We start from the raw sequence: 19,338 nt of genomic DNA on the forward strand, positions 1-19,338 counted from the left end.
TCTCGCAAAAATATATATATATATATATATATATGTATGTGTGTGTGTGTGTGTGTGTGTATGGCGATAATACCGCATACCGTGCTATTGAGCCACTCAAAATTACCGCAAGGGAAATTCCCTCACCGCGACAGCCCTACCAACAACTGTCTGGTTCTTCAAAATATCTTCTTTTTGAAGAAAGAAACTTATACAGGTTTGGAATGACATGAGGGTGAGTAAATGATGACAAAATTGTCATTTTTGTATGAACTATTCCTTTAAAAAAACAATATCGGCAGATAACCGATATAGTACCAATGTGTTGCACATCCCTATTTATTCTTCTCTATTATTCTTTGTGCCTTCTCTGTATCATTCTTTCTCTCAGATTGTGCTGATTCTGTCATTATCATGTAAAGTTTAAAAGCTTTAGATGTAGAGAAGCAGGAGTGTATGAATTAGTGGTGTGCGATATGACGATTTTTGATCGTGGATGATAAAAACGTCTCCACGATCTGCTTTCGGAGAAATATCGTAGTATCGTGCTAAAGCGCACATTCTATCAGCTGCCGTTCTGGCTCCTCTGAATCATTCTGTACAATGCAACATACATTCACATCAAATGTTCACTCAGCGGTAGAGTTACACTCACGGGACACTGCACTTATTCGCAGTCATAAAAGCACATTATTTGCATATGCTTTAAAGCCTTGCCGGTTAAACATTTCATTCGCGTACTGTTCTGACGTGCGCTTTTTATGAGCACGTACACCTGAAGCGCGCGCACTAAAAAGCCTGTTAAACAGCGCCTGATTACTGGACTAAGTTATCTTTCGTGCTAATACTGTCAAAACACACAAGGTTTACATGTAGACTCAGTTGGTTATGTCTAAAGTGAAAGTAAACAATTGAGAGAAAAACAGATGCATCCCTGTATATTAGATGCGTGCAGCTCTTAAAGGGACAGGAGACTTAAACATGCTGCCGACTGTCATTAAAGGGATAGTTCACCCTAAAATTTTATTTCTGTTATTATTTTTTCCCTCACATGTTGTCCCAAACCTGTATTAATTTATTTATTGTGCTAAACACAAAAGAGGATATTTTAATGAATGTGGGAAAGTAGCTGGTCCACATTGACTTTGATAGTAGGAAAAAAATCCTATGGAAGTCAGTGGGGACCAGCAACTGTTTGGTTACCCACATTCTTCAAAATAACTTTGATGTTCAACAGAAGAAAAAAAAAACACTTAAGAGTAATGTTTAATGTTAATAAAACAACAAAACACAAGAACTTTAATACAGTTGCTTTAATAAGTGTCCACATATACTGTACCTGTACCTGTTTGTTTTATTTGTATATTATGTGTATTTGTAATGTGTATCTTTGTTCTTATTTTTTAATAACAAAGATAAAATAATGACAAAGTTTTTATCTTCACCCACTTTGACCTAAATATCTGCCATTCTTTGTTTATTTTATATTTTGTTACCTTGTAAGGCTTTGTTTATAAAGTAGGGAAATTAGTTTGGCTGTAATGCTCAGACAACTTGCAAAATAGTAAAACCAACATGGCAAAGAATCGTGATAAAACCGTGAATCGTGATATTCCTGAACACAAAAAGAATCGTGATATGATATTTTTGCCATATCGCCCACCCCTAGTATGAATTCATGTGTTTTTCATGATCACTAGCTTCAGGATTGAAAACCACCATCCATCCAGTTTAACAGCAAAACCAAAGGGAGAAAGCAACAGAAACTCGACAGGAATTTAATATCCCCTCTTTTCAGAACATGAAAAGGCCTTTTGAATATAGTCCGGTCATGACCTCTTCTCATGCTAAAATTCAAATGCTCAAAATACATGAGCTGTAACTGCAACTTTTAAAACAACATAAATGTGTTGCACAACCATAACAAGTAAAAACAATCTGCTGTCCACTTTTGCTGAGCCCTAAAATCGAGGGAGAGATTATTTTGTGCGTGTCAGCCATTATTTGAAATGTAACAGGTTTGATGAGTATTTGATGAGCGTCTCCCTGACTCTGTGCTGCAGTGATGGTCTTCAGGTCTGGAACATAAAAGAGGGAATGAGAGTTAGATCACCCAGTTCAACACTGCGTGGGTTTGGGAAATATTAGATGTCACATCTAATCTACTCATCTTTCACTGTGAGCGGTCCTCCCTCTCTGTCTTTGAGCTGTATCTCTGTGTGAGGGGGAGGAGGAATGAATCTGGTAGATTCGGTTAGTGTTGTTCAGCGCTGTGGATTGCAGCTCAACCGTGTGTTCAGGCCCCGTTAATAATGATTAATCTATATCGTTTCAGCATGCACAGCAGCATAAATAGCCTTCGCAGCTGCACAGCATTCTCTCACAGCCACAGACTGATGGACACCAAAAGCATCCATTTTATTGTGTGTAATTGTGTTTAATTCTGATTTCATTTGCAGGCAACATAATGAAGTCTGTCTGTTATGCAATCAGCCACTGACCCCAAAGATTCAGAGAGAACTACTATAGGAACCAATTAAACTGCCATTCTGGATAAGGAAATAAAATCTGTGTAGTGTTATCTCATTAATCTATGATATGCTCCCGAATCTCGAGGTTTGTCAAAGGAAAACTCATTTACATTGTTTTGTTTGATTTACTGTCATAAAGTGTCTCTTTGTTTGCCTTTGGGGTCTGTAGCTGGTGGGGAGGTAAAAGAGCAGGCTGAGATATGATTGCATTTGCATTTCTTTATTTAAAATTAATTTGCAAGGAAAAAGCAGATGGATTACTCGCAATGGAATGTTAATGAGTAGCTATCCTCATGGGCCACTTCGTGAATAAAGTGTGTGAGTGTGAAAGGCAACAAGTGCCTTTAAGTTAAGAAGACCCTTATTATTAATATCCTTATAGTTATTATTGAAGGTGTATGTATGGTCTGCTGCAGCTGAGCAGTAGTTAAAAGTGCGGATGCACTGATGGTAAAATTCTGGCTGATACCAATTCATTTTCTTTATTTACAGTAAAACACACTGAAAAAAACAAATCAGTCATTTTAAATGCTACAAGTGAATTTAGGTATCAAAACATTATAATGTACAGTATGAACATACATTACTGCTCCAAGCATTTACTCCACCGGCCTTGCTCCGTTCCCACGGCTCTCAGCCCCGCCCCTCTCGTCACATTGATAATGAATACTTCTGTTCAGCAAGGACACATTACATTGATCAAACATGACAGTAAAGATAGTTATAATGTTACAAAAATGTATTAATTAATTATTAATTATTTCAAATAACTGCTTTAAAGATAAAGCTTGCAAATAAATTTGTCAAAGAATCCTGAAAAAAATGTCACTGATTTTACAAAAATATTAAGCAGAAAAAAAAAAAAATTTTAGTCTTTGAAAAAAGTAAGTTTTCTTGAGCACCCCATCAGTTTATAGAATTTAGGTATCAAAACATTATAATGTACAGTATGAACATACATTACTGCTCAAAAATGTTGGGCCAGTATTTTCTATCATTTATTTATTTTTACTTTATTTTTAATTGTGACGAGAGGGGCGGGGCCGAGAGCCGTGGGAACGGAGCGAGGCTGGTGGAGCTTGCAAATAAATTTGTCAAAGAATCCTGAAAAAAATGTCACTGATTTTACAAAAATATTAAGCAGAAAAAAAAAAAAATTTTAGTCTTTGAAAAAAGTAATGTTTCTTGAGCACCCCATCAGTTTATAAGTATGATTTCATCATATTAGAAGGACCATGTGACATTGAAGGAGTAATGGCTGCTGATAATTCAGCTTTGCAGTCACAGGAATAAATTGAGAATATTTCACAATTTTACTGTTTTTCTATATTTTTGATGAAATAAATGCAGCCTCGGTGAGCATAAGAGATGTTTTCAGAAACATTTGCTAATTTAACAGTATTATTGAATTGATTTAATTGAATGATGGCAAAGCTAATCTAAGGGGAAAATGAGAATGCACATTTAAACAATCTAGTATTGACCAACATCGATAAAAAAATACATTCTATTTATTGGCAAATAACCAATATATTATTAATCGCTAATCAGAAGTTTTACCATTTATGTATTTGTGTGTGTCTTTATATATGCTGATCCATCTTCAGATCTCTCAGTCGTGCCAACCACTTCTGACAGCACACACCCACAGTCGGTCAGTTCTTCTTCCTCTTCCCATAATGCCTGTACCTCAGAATCGCCACAGGAGGGTCCTGGTCCCTCCAGTAGCTGCTCAGCGGCCGCCCCTGATAGCACACTGGCTGCTCAGAGTCACGGTGGAGTGCCAGGACCCAGCACCACGAACACCACTGCCACCGAAGGTAAACTCTCGAGATGCTGCTGTCCAATAATTAACACTGACATTGATTAGCGATATGTTTGTATTGGTTTTTAATTGTATGTCTTTATCCCCCAATCAGATGACAGCAGAAGAAGCTTGTCTGGTGAGAATGGAGGTGTGGCGATGCCCAGGTTACCCTCTTGTTGCCCTCAGCACTCTCCTTGCAGCGGGCCATCTTCAGGGCACCTCTCCATGGGGCACACCCACTCAGGGTGCATGCAGGCTGGGACGACACAGCAGTCTGGCTCCCAGCACTCCCATGGTCACTCGCACCACTTCCACCATCACCACCACACCACCCCGATCCCATCCTTAGCCTTCCCAGAGTCCAGCTGCCCTCTGGAGAGGCCCACTGCCATGCCTGCGCCCTGTGGAGGGGTGAGCAGCAGTAACCAGTACCATGACCAGGTACCTTAATAACTGCATGACAGCTTCTTGAGAACCTTGTATTGTCGGTGTTGGAAAAGGCGAGGATATTATAAGCTTCTGTAGGGGTTTTTACTGAAACCCATTTTCTTGGCTTCTTTGTTCATTGTGTGTATGAATTAAACCCTTTTTGCTTCATAAATTGAGGGTTGGGAAACTATTTTGCTACATAAATTGAGGGAAAAAAATCGAAATATGTTGACTGTTTGAATCATAATGTCTGTATTGTTGACAACACCGTCTGTTTTTCATTTCACACATGGTTTGCATTTAACAGCATATGTTTTTGTTTGGAATTAGTTAAGATTCTGCCTTCTTGAAATACTAAATCACCATTCATGTTTTGATGATGAAAAGGAAAATCCAAAGCACCTTTATGAAAAAATAATTTTTCTGGAGCTGAGCTTTTCCACCAGGGATTTTGTTTGAGGCCATCCTCTCAGTGTTGTTGAATAATTCACACTGAACTAATTGTCTTGGCTGCTGAATTCTATTATTTACCAGCATAGAGAAGTGTTGCGTGTGCATTTTGTGCATGAGCTTATGTGTGTCGAAAAGAGAAAGTTGTGTATTTTTGGTCGTGTATGCCATGAACCTTTGTCTCAGTGTAGGGCTGCACGATAAATAGAAATGGAATCGAGATCGCGATTCGACAGAAGCTGCGATTGAGTGTATGCTGGGCTAACAAAGTTGTTTCTATGCGAAATGCATTTGGCAAAAGTCTGTGGCCTTTGATGATGGGGCAATGAGCAGTAAGTGCCGTTAGCTAGTCATCAGATATGCGCAGACAGGAGATGTAGAGTAAAGCGAGGTGATGTTAGGCATGTTTTATGTCAGGCATGTTACATGTTTTATGTTAGGCATGTTACATGTCACATGTCACTTCACTTTCACTTTTTTATACATCAAAGTGTGTAAAGGATAAGATTTGGGGTGAATGCCCTCATATTGAAAGGAATTTAATACCGTTTTGGTTGTTATGCATATAATTTCTTTGGCTAGTGTCATTTTTTTTTTTTATATGGACCTGATATGTGCCTTTTTTGAAGTATGTGGAAGATATTATTTTATGAGATATGCAGCTCATTATTGAACAACCCCCTAACCCTAGGTATTAAAGGGGTCATATGATGTTGCTAAAAAGAACATTATGTTGTGTATTTGGTGTAATGCAATGTGTTTATGCGGTTTAAGGTTCAAAAAACACATTATTTTCAACATAATGTACATTATTGTTTCTCCTCTATGCCCCGCCTTTCTGAAACGCGTCGATTTTTACAAAGCTCATCTTTCTGAAAAGCGAGGTGTACGCTGATTTGCCAGCTAACCAGCGTCTCCACGACACTGCGGCGGCGGCAACAACAATACTACAGCGAGAATGAAAGTTATGCCTTCTTTCTTTGCGTAAACATTTGGGCGATGTTATGCAAATCTTCCCACATCGTGATGTAGACATGTGGGGGCGTGTTTAAACGAGGCGTTTTAGGAGGGCGTGGACAAGTCTTAACTTTTATAAAGAATATCTCTTTGGGTTTGAGACTTTAGTCTTTGCAACTTTAGGGATCTTATCTATGCATGAACAGCTTGTAACACTCCAAAGAGAAAGGAAAAATTGAAATTGCATCATATGACCCCTTTAAACTTCAGGCAGTTGACTAAAACAAGACCGCAAACAAATCAACTGCAAGATAAGAGACATGTGGAATCTCACATGATCTGAATATGTGCCTGTCTGCTGCAGACTTATTAACTTTGCATATTTTAAGTGTTGTTAGAGATGTTGGTCATTCTGTAGCTTCCAAACTTTTTCCACAACCCTGTCCCAGTAAGATATTACAGTAGCTTCCTTGTAATCAGAGGTGGAGCAGAAGAGCGGTAGCACGTCATTTCAGGGTTGTCAAATTGTGAGAAGCAGCAGGAGCAAAATAGCATTCTTGCATGACAAACTGACAACTGCTTATCAAGCTAAATATGGGGCTTAACTTGAATGATCCTCTTCAACTACCACAGTCACATTCTTGCCTCCCATATATGACACACATTATTTTCCAGGTATTATGGAGTGCCACCACATTAAAAATCACTTATAAAAAAGTTTCTCTTATAAGTTAATCTCAGACAGTGATTTAGTTTTACTGAAGAAGCAGCTATTGCACTCCAGTGCCATTTTATCAACATTTCATTGGAACTCAAATTGTTGAAAACAATATTTCTTTTAGTCTGGTACAAGCAGTCGCCAGCATATCATGTTTTCATGTGGGGAGGCTTAATATAAATAATAAAAATATAAATAACTTAAAGGGATCGATTGATGGAAATTATTTAATTAATTACTCACCCTCATGTCGTTCCAAACTCGTAAGACCTTTGTTCATCTTCGGAACACAAATTAAGATATTTTTGATGAAATCCGAGAGCTCTCTGGCCCTCCAGACAGCAATGCAACTGAAATGTTCTCAGGCCCAGAAATGTAGTAAGGAACGAAAACCGGAAACTAACAAAATAACATTTTATAGTTCCGAACAGAATCGAAAATTTTAAATGGCCATTAACCGGTTAATAACGTTATTTTATCGTTCCATTTAATATTTGAAATTTGCGGTCAACCAATCACGAATTCAAGTAGTACGGCCTGCAAATGTGAGGCTGACGCATCCAACGAGTGAAATGCCCGCGCTCAGCTGTGAACTCATCATAGCTAAGTCGCAATGGCAATGCATTAGAGTTTATCCGAGGATAATTCAACAGATCACATGCACCTGCAGTGCTTCTGTGAACGGAGAAAACAGAATAAAACTATAGGCTTAAATAAAAAGGAATATATAGGCATATACACAAAATATATTTCACTTAAATCATTAAAAGATTAACAAAACGAAAAAATTTGTCATTGTGACGCGTTCCCAGAAAGGAAAACGAGACGGCAGAAAGTGGTTTTCTTTAGACTTAGACTATAGACTATATTATAGACTAGCCTATAATAAATAATATTTTAGCATCCAGATCGCGAATATGTAAAAATTTAGATTTGTGCCGAATGAGAGAGGTAGGCATCAGTTTCATTAATTTGTTTTTGGATTGACGTTTTTAGAGGATTTGTTGTGGAGAGAAACTAATAACCGTTTATAATGTTTGTAAACATTTTGCATTTTAGCCTACATTATTTCTGAATGTAACAATAAAATGCGATGTGAGCCTATACAAGACTTTTTTTTTTTTCACTCTCAAAACGCAATCTTTTATACAAGTAGCCTATAGTGTTTTTTTTAACAATGCAGCAAACATTTTTAAATATCTTAAAAAATACTTTACAGTTTCGGAACGATAATACAGAGGAACGCAGGAACAGAAACTTTAAAATATTGATTCTGTTCGGAGTGAACCGATTGAATTTATTTTTTCGTTTTCAAGCCCTGGTAAGGATATCAGTAAAATAGTCCATGAGACATCAGTTGTTCAACCATAATTTAACGAAGATACAAGAATACTTTTTGTGCACAAAGAAATCAAAAATAACAACTTTATTCAACAATTCTTCTCCTCCAAATCACGAATTCCGCCATTATCGAGAGTACCTCTGCCTGTAAACAACGCATCCGCGTGGTGCTGCTGACGTAGAACACGCAAGTGCATGCGTCATGGTACTCTCCATAATGGCAGAATATGCGATTTGGAAGATAAGAATTGTTAAATGAAGTCGTTATTTTTGTTTCCTTTGTACATAAAAAATATCTTAATTTGTGTTTTGAAGATGAACGAAGGTCTTATGGGTTTGGAACGACATGAGGTAGACCACATGTTCAGATGTGAAATACTTCTGACTACTACTATTAGCTTCTTTTAAAAATTAGCTCTGTGTGCCCAAACAACCCCAAAGCAACATTCTGACAATCATTTATATTTCTTTAAAGTCAGTTCATCAGCCATATGCTAATGCAACAGATGTATTTGTTCAAAAACATCATGTTTGTTGCTGGATTAACTGCTGGTTTCTATTTTCCTGCTCAGCAGACTCTGCCGGTGGATCTCAGTAGCAGTGCAGTGCGTAGCAGTGGATCCAGCAGCACAGGGTTCCACGGCACATCGGCCTTCGATCCCTGCTGTCCAGGCTCTGCCTCCCGGCCTCCTGCTTACGTTTCCCAGGCTGCACCTGGACCCAGCCAGCAGACTGTGGCCGACTCATTCAGCTCAGCCATAGTGGCCCAGCCTCAGCCCCAACCTCCTCAGCTCTCTTCCTGCAGGCACTACATGCATCCCCCTTGTACGCACTTTTACCGTAATATTTTAATCATGTTAATCCAAAATTAATGCTAATTTAGGGGTGAAATGTTTCTGGTAAAAAAAAAAAAACAGTTTGGTAGTTTTTGCTGTCATGTATAACAGTGCCTCTGAAAACAAAAATGTAATTTATAATTACATATTTTATTAATATAATTGGAAAGTCACAACAGAACATTTCAGATATTTTTCCTATATAAATGTTCACATTTATTTTTTAAAAATTGACTGTGTGCCGCATTGTTCTAAATCATTGGGCTTAATGCAATTAAAAGTTAGATAATTTTCCCTGAAAAATAAAAATGATAGCAGTCAGATAAATAAAGGCCAGTCATGTTAAAATAATGGTTATTGTGTTGACATCAGTTGACCAATATACAAATTGACTAATATAAAATAAGTATTTACCGAATCAAATAGAGACCATAGAACAATGACCTGGGAAATTCGAACTGTTACACCCCGAATTTATTAGATATTCTAAAAAGAAGGCAATAAAAAAAAATTGATGTGAGATGATTCCTTTGTTTTGTTGTGTGTGAGTGAGATCGTGAAGATGCTGAGATGCTGGCGCCTGTGCTTTATGGTAATTAGATGAAACACCTGATGTTTAATGTGTTAAGTGCTGCAGGTAGTGTGCCCAGCAGTCCCACTTAATTGCCGATTCTGCTCACAATAGCGTTGTGTGGAATATAAATGAGCGTGGCAGGGCTCCCTGATGGGCCTGATTTTAGTGGAGTAATTGCCACTCACAGCTCACTGGAGCACCTGTTTGCACATTCTCCCGTTTTCTCTCGCTATATTTATCTCCTGTGTCTCGCGGCCATTCTTTTTCTTTGTTTTCCCTTTACTTTCTCCCTCATTCCCTTCTGTCTGTCAAATCCTTAGCAAACAGTAATCATACTTACCTGGGCAGTATCCAGACCATCCTGCAGCCCTGATGGAGTTTCCATGAAACTCTTTCCATTCTCCCAGTAATTACCCTTAAACACAGTTAGTTGTTTTTGATGCACTTTTTGACTTGTCTGAAAATTTTGAATCGTTCACTTCAGAAAGAAAAGAACAGGAAAGGGGATGAATTTCTGTCATTTATACTAACTTTTCTGCTTTTCTCCTCCAGACGGCACTCTTCCGCGCCCCCTGCACCACCAGTCCTCCTCTTCCTGTCCTCACTCCCACAGCAATGCTCCTCCCCCTCAACAGCCTCCTCCACAGGGTGACTATGTCATCCCACACCCCGTCCTCCCCTTCCACACCCCACTGCCTTCTCACGCCCCGGGCCACTCTGTGCCCCCAGCTCCTCCACCCTCCCTGCCTTCCCACCATCTACCAGGCTCCAGTGCCCCTCTGCCGCAGCATCTTCCCCCTGAGCACCAGGCGCTGCAACACCACCTGCCCGTACTTGGCCCAAACCCTGTCCAGAGGCTTCACCAGCATGACATACTGCAGAGAATGGAGGTTCAGAGACGCAGAATGATGCAGCACCCGACGTGAGTTGCTGTGGAGCTGTTTCATGATATTTGTGTACAAGTCTCTTATGCTCATCCAGGCTGTATTTATTTGTTCAGAAATAACATAAAAACAGTAATATTGTGTCATATACGTTTTTTTTTGTTTTTTTTTACTATATTTTAATATGTAATTTATGCCTTTGATGGCAAAACCTAAGCCTTATGTATTAAGAAGAACTCTTTCATTAAGGTGCTTTATGTTAATGCCCCTGCAAACAGTGTCGAGTTTTAGTCTTTTTTTCTGTCATAACGTTTATTCCTCCTTCCTTAAGGCGAGCACATGAGAGACCCCCGCCACATCCCCATAGAATGCACCCTAACTACGGTCACGGACATCACATTCACGTCCCTCAAACTATGTCATCTCATCCTCGGCAGGCTGACCAGAGGACCGCATGGTAGAGTACATTAAATAGTAGATGGTTTTTAGATGGTTTGACAACTGCCAGCGTGGAAGCCATGGGTTCCCTCATGAATTTCCAGTTGATTTTTACAATTTCAGTTTTGGATTTATCATTAAAATAAGGTGTGTGGTTAAGATTGCTTGACAAGACTTAAAGGAATAGTTCACCCAAAAATGTAAATTCATTTTCATGTCATTGCAAACCTGTACAAGTTTCTTTCTTATGTTGAACACAAAAGAAGATATTTTGAAGAATTTTGAAGAACCGAACAGTTGTTGGTCCCCATTGAATTCCATAGTAGGGAAAGAAATACTATGGAAGTCAATAGGGACCATCAACTGTTTGATTACCAGCATTCTCCAAAATATCTTTTAACATGAGGGTGAGTAAATGATGACAAAACTTTCATTTTTGTGTGACCTGTTCCTTTAAGTACATGAATAGAAACATGCATGTTATTTCTTCAAAACGTACATTTTGAATATGCCTGAGTAATTATCATCTAATGTCACCACAGACCTAATAATAATAATAATCAAAAACCGCTCATTTAAAAACCAATTAGTAATTCCTGAGGGAGTTTGTGGTGAATTAGCTTTCCTGGTTGGCCTTCAAATTGACATCATGACTGAATATCTCTATAATGTCAGGTTCTGTTGGTGTTTCAAACGACATTATATGGTATGCTGTTGTTTAACATGCTGGTTTCGGTCTTCTTGCTGTTTTAGGGAGCTGGGCATCGAGGCTGGTGTTACTGTAGCTCCTTACCCTTCAGGACACCTGCACCCGCATCTGCCTCACTATCACCCTCCACCCAGACTGCACCATTTCCCCATCCAGCTGATGGTGAGTTGCTACTCCTCTCCATCAGCTGAAATATATGCATGCATTAGCATGAACAAAAAAGCCCTGATTTGCTCTCCGGTATGGCACAGATTAATGGCGGCGGCCTCAAGCCGTGTATCCGCAGCATCTGTTATTTCTGGGTGATTTTTATGGGTGCATGAATTATGCATTGCAGGTTATAATGGAAGCTCATTAGACATTTGAAGTGTGAAATTTGAATTTAATATATTTGAAAATCTAAAATGACATTTGAATCATATGGAGTGACATGCGTGCACATACGTGTGAATAATTTCTAATGCCTCATAAATATTGCATCCCAAATTACAAGTTGTTTGATAAAATAGTTGCACTCTCATTTCTTTCTGTTTCTCTCCCGCTTGGTGCCGTCATTAATTTTATGTCTCTGTTTTCTTTAGCACACTGGCTCAATGCCTGAAGTGACATATCCACATATTCGCTACATCTCCTCCAGAATGACCTTTGGCCGCACATATGAGGTAAGAACTGGAATGTGGACCAAAATCATTAGTGATCTAAACGTGCTTCTTTACAAGATCAAAACACAATTCCTGAAGAATGCATGACAAAAATAAAGTACCTTATATTTTTTGGAGTTCATTACCTAATTTAATTAAAGTTTGTGTGTGTGTGTGTGTGTGTGTGTGAGCTGTAACTTGAAGAAATTCCCCTTTGCATGTGAAAATCTCGGAGCACATTTTTGGAGTTGTTATTGTCTCCAGTATCATTTTAAACTCCCCCATCCTTCAATAACTGCCTCTTTGTACAGCCTGCATTACATTGTGATGGATTCACAGAACAATACACTCCACACAGTCGGTTGAAAATAAAAATAAAACTTGAAATCACTTCTAACTGTGGGATTCTTCAGAAAGATACACAGACCATCAGCTGCTCACAGACGTTCCCATTAATGGGATTAGTTATTGTTAGTCCTTCTGGTGTTCTGTTCTTTTTACCAAGAATTTGTCATGATGTAACCCGTTTATAAGCACTTGTAACCAGTTGTGTGTTTTAACAGGATCTGCTGCATTTAGAAGAGCGACTGGGGACTGTGAACCGAGGGGCCTCTCAGGTTACCATAGAGAGGTGCACCTATCCACACAAATACAAAAAGGTGAGAACACGTTCACTTACAAACATCAGTGTTTTACTGAGGTGGTCCCGTTTGGTGATAATGGACAAGCAGTCTGCAAAAAGACTCTTGAGGATAATTATATATAGGGGCTTCCTGTTAGACACACACACAAAAAAACTTAACCAGGAGCCATAATAATCAGATCTTTTGTGTCATCAGATACATCAGAAATCCTCACCCAGTCCTTTTATTGCCAAAAGCTGCATAGTGTAGACATTTGAAATGTTACTGATATGTAGCAAAAGGTTCCTGAATAACAGTAATCTAAAACCCTGCCGCCCTAATACAGAAGGTGTTGGAGAGAGACACTGAGGAACAGTTAGCACCTGAAGCATGGGCATCTGTTGGGAAAAATATGCACTCAACCTCAATCTCGGTGAGAAAAAATGTGAACAAATAGTTTGGGATAACATGTTTTAGCTCACATGTTGTGTAGATGTTAACGGGGGCAGGAATAGTCAACAATGGCCTAGTCAATCTAGTTGAGGAGCACACTGACAATCAGTTTTTTTTTTTTAATTAAAAATATATAATGTGCAATGTCTGAAGTTTAGGTTTTGTTGCTGCTTGACGTGCTGTTTAAATGATCAGCACGCTGTTCATAATAAAAATAGACTGTTGCTGTATGTTTATGTAACATGCTATGCTGCTCTTGTGTGGTTATTTTTGTATCACCAGCATCAACCGCAGCACTTACTAAAATATACCATGTTAAAAACATTCATATAAACTATGTATTTGGGGGAAAGAAGACACAGGAAGAGCTATTATGTGTTCTAGTGTTGCTCGCCAGTTTATTAGAATTTAGGTGCAGTGATTCTACTTATGGCGGTTACGCTTCTTTCTCGTGCACAGAGAAAGCTGCATGGTAAGCAAGAGGAAGAGGAAGGTGCGGAGGAAGACACAGAGGAGAAATGCACCATCTGTCTGTCTATACTGGAAGAAGGGGAGGATGTCAGGTAAACACTTGACTTACAACACTTGCTTTTTTCCATCAGTACTGGAGAATTTATTATATTTATTTATTGTATGTAGTCTGTTTTGTATGTCGGATAGTGTAATTTATTAAATCTTTTAATTATATGTATATTATTATCATTTTTTTTTTTTATGTGCTACTCTTCAGGGTTATAATTTGATCATTTGATCTGTTAGGCACTCATCATCAGTCATGAATACTTTCTCTTTATGTTCTGTGCTGCCCTCTTCTGCTGGAACATGTGAATTACTCTGCATTGGTCAATCTGTTTTTAACCGTTCAGCTAATAGTAAACGTCTGATTTCATTGTGTTGAATATCAATTGATTAACTGTCTTTGTTTTGTTTTTTTGCTTTGTTTTTTTTTTGCAGGCGCCTTCCATGTATGCACCTCTTCCATCAACTGTGTGTAGACCAATGGCTCCTCACTAACAAGAAATGCCCCATCTGCAGAGTGGACATCGAGGCTCAGTTATCTTCAGAGAGTTGATGCTATTTTTCCTGCAACCCTTTTGTTGGACATTTATCTGTTGTTTTCCTTTTCATTTTTGTCAGTAACGCATTCAACCAAAGATGGCATGAAACACCTGCGCAAATATGGGAAAAAAGAAAAACAACAATCCACAAAAAAAGCATTGAGCCTAGCGTGCCAGCTATCATGTAGTACCAGTACAGCTAGAAATAACATCTTCATTAAGATTTTGAATTGTATTGTATTTATAAAGGGTTTATGTAGCTTTTGTTTTCATAAGTGTCATTGTATTTTATTTTTGCATGGTTCCTTGCAATGCATTTCTTTGCACATATAATGAAATAGGCCTCATAAGGCCTACGAACTTGCAGGCGAGGATTGCTGCTCTAGTAAAGAAGCATTTTTACATACCTGATGCCTTGCTTTACTGGAATAGAATGTCAACCTCCATTTTAAAACATTGCAGGACTCAGTATATTGATTAGTTTTATGTTCTAGACGATGTGATCTGAAATCGATTTTTTTAAGTGAATCAAGACATTCCTTAATTAGGAAACGAGATCATGGTTAAGAGATCAGCTGCTGTAACAGTGTTCACCCTCACACCAGTTCACTCTCAACACGGGAACCTGGGCTGGAGCCCGTTCCATTTCACTTCGGCTCATTACCAGTGCTCAGAACTCAGTTCGGGAAGTTAGTTTAGGAAAGCATATGGAAATGCTTGTTGTCCGTTTCATTTTACATTTATATGCATTCGATCCTGAACTGATGGAATTGAAATGAATTCAGCTCCAGCCCTGATGTGAACCAACTGCACACTTCACCTCCTGGAACGTTCACACGCTTGTGTTCCATCAGTCCCCTCTCAGCACCTCAATCTGACGTCACATGTAACGCACTTCACCATGTATTTTTAAAGAGAAGAGAAAGAAAACAAATGAATGTCACCTCTCTGTGTTCTGATTGTTGTTTTTATAATATAATGAAGTTGGATTTTTGATTGAGCAATTGAGAAAGTGTAATTCCTCAGACAAGCTTCCACAGCTGGGAAACAGAATATTTATTGTTTCATCAGGGTCTCCTAGCCTTCTTCATTTATCTCTCTCAATAACCTAGAAAGTGACTCTTGTTAGCTTATTATTCCTTGTCAGATATTGTCATTAACACATTTGTTCTGCAACTGTGCAGCAAACAGTTTCCCCCCTTTTTTTTCTTTTGCTGCTGTGAAATCCTAACACTAGTATTAGTCTCAACTAGCTAACTTGCATATACTTGCACATGAGAGACAAAAGACAGGAGTGCTGTGAGAATGAGAGTGTGCTGAGGCCGTGTATTTCCACTCTGATTGCCGAATTTTGAGGAAAAACTGTAATAGTTTTGAATGGAGTGTTGGAATGCAGTACTTAATGGCAGGCGTCCATGCATTCATAGACTTAATGGCCCCAGGATGATATTCCATGGGATTTATATTAGTTTTAAAATAATGAAATTAATAAAGTTAGGTAACTCTTTTATGTGTCCATTCTTGTGCCTCGAACTTCACACCCTTTAGAGGAATTTACCATGGTCACTATTGTTACTGTAGTAATTATATGTATTTATTAGTTTATTTAACTAAAATTCAGCAGTAAAATTGGTTTTAGTCACTGCTGTCGTAATCTCATTCCAAATGTCTTGTATACTTCACAAATTTGTGCTATTCTCTTTTTTACAGCAGTTGTGTACTACACAGCTCCAAACATTGATAAATGGACACTAATGTCAAAAATGATTTATTATATTCATATTTTATGATAACCCTGCTTTTTGAAAAGTTTACCTTTCGTAGTAGACAAGAAAATGTGTTGTGGTTGTTTTTATGCAATAACGATGGAAATGCAACAATAATTTCAGATTTAGACTGGAAGATAAAATCAATATAGGTAGTTCCCCCACATAAAATAAAAACTATTCAATTTTGCTATAATGTGCAGCAATTCATATTTTTACTTTTGCACACATATGTTTATATAATATGACATATATAAATGAAGAGTTCATTTGCAAAAACAGATAACTTCAAAAATCATTTTTTTCATTGTGCTTTCCAATTAATCTCAATCAAATTGCAGTTGGGCTATTTTGATCAGGTTAAAAAAATAACTAAACGATACAGCTAACTAACACAAAACACAATAAAAACATGATTTTTGAGAAAAAAAAAAAAGTTTTTTTTTTTGCAAGGAGAAGGGCTTTGTTTAGACTCGTGACCAAGAAACTGAGTTGAGCTCCATGATCAAATGTGCAGATAGGAGAAACCTACAGAAGGAAAAAGATCGCTGCAACACTCCACCGGTCTGAGGCTGGTGTGGCCAGACTCAATACTCTCCTCAGTGAAGACACATGAAAACCCACTTGGAATTTGCAATAAAGGACCCTCAGAATGTGAGAAACAAGATTATCTGGTCTGTTGAACCTCAGTTCCAAGCATCATGTTTGAAGGAAACCAGGCACTGCTCATCACCTGCACCGTAGCATCCCAACAGTAAAGTGTGCTGGTAGCAGCCTCATGCTGTGGGGCTGTTTTTCAGCAGCAGGGACTGAGGGACTCGTCAGAGTAGAAGAAAAGCTCAGTGCACCAAAATATTGAGATAGCCTTAATGAAAACCCAGTCCAGAGCATTCAGAACCTCAGACTGGGCAGAAGGTTCATCTTCCAACAGGACGACCCTAAGCACACAGCAAGAGTGCACAACTCTGTGAATGTCCTTGAGTGGCCCAGCCAGAGCCTGAGATTGAACCCAATCAAATATTTCTGGAGAAACCTGAGAGAGCTTGAGAGGAGAAGATGACCGATAATTGCCAAATGCTGATGTCCAAAGCTTGTCGCATCATACCCAAAAAGATTTGAGGCTGTAAAAGTGCTTTAGCTAAGTACTGAGTTACGGGTATGAATACGTATACAATGTACTTCTTCCAGTTTTTTATTTTTTTATAAATTTACAAAGTTGTGACAGTTCTATTTTTGCTTTGCCATTATGGTGTATGGAGTGTAGATTGATGTGGAAAAAAAGTAATTTAAGGGTGCTTTCACACTAGCACTTTTGGTGCGCACCCGGGTTCGATTGACGTCAGAGTTCGGATTAACCATAGGCGGATTAACCATATGGGCAATTGGACAAGTGCCCAGGGGCACCACGTCCAGGGGGGCACCACTCAAATAAATGTTCTGCGGTAAAACAAGCGATGTATTCTCAATCGTCTATCTAGCCGTGTCCTACCCTTTCATCAGAACGTACTAAGTTCTCTGAAAGTTTTGTTAAAAGTTTTTTTTTTTTCATGCGATCTATCGCCAGATTCACACATAGGCTAGCCTACTGCGTGAACCCGTGCGCTTTCGTTTCGACGGCCATATATTACTCAAACAGATTCTAGGAGCATGCTGTCGCGCAACTCCCGTCTCTTCAACTGAAATGCCTCGCTCATGGATGCGTGAATCCGCTACGGAGCGTCAGCCTTGCGCTTTCGCGTTGTACTTTGCAGCTATTGGCAATCAAGAAAGGGGCAAAGTGTAAACGAGGGAGTTTGTAAGTTTTATTTTCAGTTCAAATCCTCACAAAACTATATGTAGCTATATATATATATATATATATGTGTTTAACAAATTTATAGACCGCCCTTCAAAAACTTGTTTAAAACTAAAAATTGTGTTATCATTGGGCAAATAACAAACTGAAACAACTAAATAGTCTTTATTCACACATAATAACCAAAAACTAATAAACCAAAAAATATAAATAGGCTATTTTAATTTTATTTTGTATGGGCCTCCTTTGGCCTTGATAAAAGCTTGCATTCTTGCTGGCATCATTTTTATGCACTTTTCCACAGTCTCTGTTGTTACTGACTTCCAAATAGTTTCTAGTTGTTCCCAAAGACTTGCTTTTAAATTAAACTTTTGTGCAATCTATCTTAGAATCATTCAATCCAAACAATAATTATATTTTAGCATTAGAAACACTACTGTGACTAGTGCTTTCACACAAGGCCTGTTGTTTCGGAAAAGATTGTTTTGGCGCGGATCCGAGCGGGATTGCCGTGTTCACATATGCCCAAACGAACCGAGCTAAGGGGGGAAACGTGCCAGGTTCCGAAACAAGGGGCCAGGTGTGAAGGCACCCTCCGCCACTGGGGAGGGGAGAGCAATCGAACTCGGGTTCGGACCAGGCAAGCGAACCAAGTGTGAAAGCACCCTAAAGCAGTTTAACAGTGATGGCCGCTTTTGAAACACTGCTTCATGAAGCTTCGAAACCTCTGCGAACCATTTGTTTCGAAACAGTGGTTCGGAGTGAGTATCAAAATGCCAAAGTCACGTGATTTCAGTAAACGAGGCTTCGTTACGTCATAACTGTTTCGAAACTTTCGAAATTTGAATGGACCCTTTTCACAAGACTGTGATGACGCGTTTAACGGTCATCAGCATCGTAAATCGTCGAAAGTTTTTCATATTTGTATTTAAAAAAAAAAAAGTATCTACATTTATAACACTATTCTTTGTATTATATCACCTTTGCATCAAATTACCAAAAAACAGTTAACGCTAATGCAAGGGTGTTTCTAATGAAGCGTCTATGGTAGGGACGGTAAATTTGACATCGTTCTCTCTTTTGACTGCCGTTATCAGTCTCTCTCAGTTTTTTCCCTTTTATTGAAAGTCAGGAAAACACTATCGTGGAGTTTTTCTATTGCTATTTGAGCAAATGGGAATGCAAAAAATATATTTGTGGTACTCTCCCATTCACCGCTCTTCAAGTTAACCCAACTATGACGACTTCCGCTGCTGAGAAACCCGGAAATGTGAAAAAGGTCCATTATTGGTTTCTGACGACTTCCGCCGCTGAGAAACCCGGAAATGTGAAAAAGGTCCATAGTTTTG

General features: G+C 38.6%; 1 protein-coding gene across 4 annotated transcripts in view; it reads left to right on the top strand.

The window, feature by feature from the left end:
* The window catches only part of LOC107750495 (E3 ubiquitin-protein ligase Arkadia-like), a 49,795-nt gene extending 33,818 nt beyond the window's left edge, over window positions 1-15,977 (top strand). The window contains exons 5-15 of one of the 4 annotated variants that reach the window (XM_016565885.1): window positions 4,118-4,330; window positions 4,430-4,758; window positions 8,785-9,037; window positions 10,175-10,544; window positions 10,838-10,963; window positions 11,698-11,815; window positions 12,235-12,315; window positions 12,858-12,953; window positions 13,264-13,350; window positions 13,830-13,933; window positions 14,325-15,977. In XM_016565885.1, the coding sequence (XP_016421371.1) occupies window positions 4,118-4,330; window positions 4,430-4,758; window positions 8,785-9,037; window positions 10,175-10,544; window positions 10,838-10,963; window positions 11,698-11,815; window positions 12,235-12,315; window positions 12,858-12,953; window positions 13,264-13,350; window positions 13,830-13,933; window positions 14,325-14,442 (1,895 nt within the window). In that variant the 3' untranslated portion in view covers window positions 14,443-15,977. The remainder of the gene's footprint in view (window positions 1-4,117; window positions 4,331-4,429; window positions 4,759-8,784; window positions 9,038-10,174; window positions 10,545-10,837; window positions 10,964-11,697; window positions 11,816-12,234; window positions 12,316-12,857; window positions 12,954-13,263; window positions 13,351-13,829; window positions 13,934-14,324) is intronic. The other 3 variants (XM_016565886.1, XM_016565887.1, XM_016565889.1) reach the window with 3 other exon arrangements.
* Window positions 15,978-19,338: the final 3,361 nt, after the last annotated feature.

Source organism: Sinocyclocheilus rhinocerous, unplaced genomic scaffold, assembly GCF_001515625.1.
Source record: "Sinocyclocheilus rhinocerous isolate Xijiao unplaced genomic scaffold, SAMN03320098_v1.1 scaffold19, whole genome shotgun sequence".
NCBI classification, from domain to species: Eukaryota; Metazoa; Chordata; class Actinopteri; order Cypriniformes; family Cyprinidae; genus Sinocyclocheilus; species Sinocyclocheilus rhinocerous.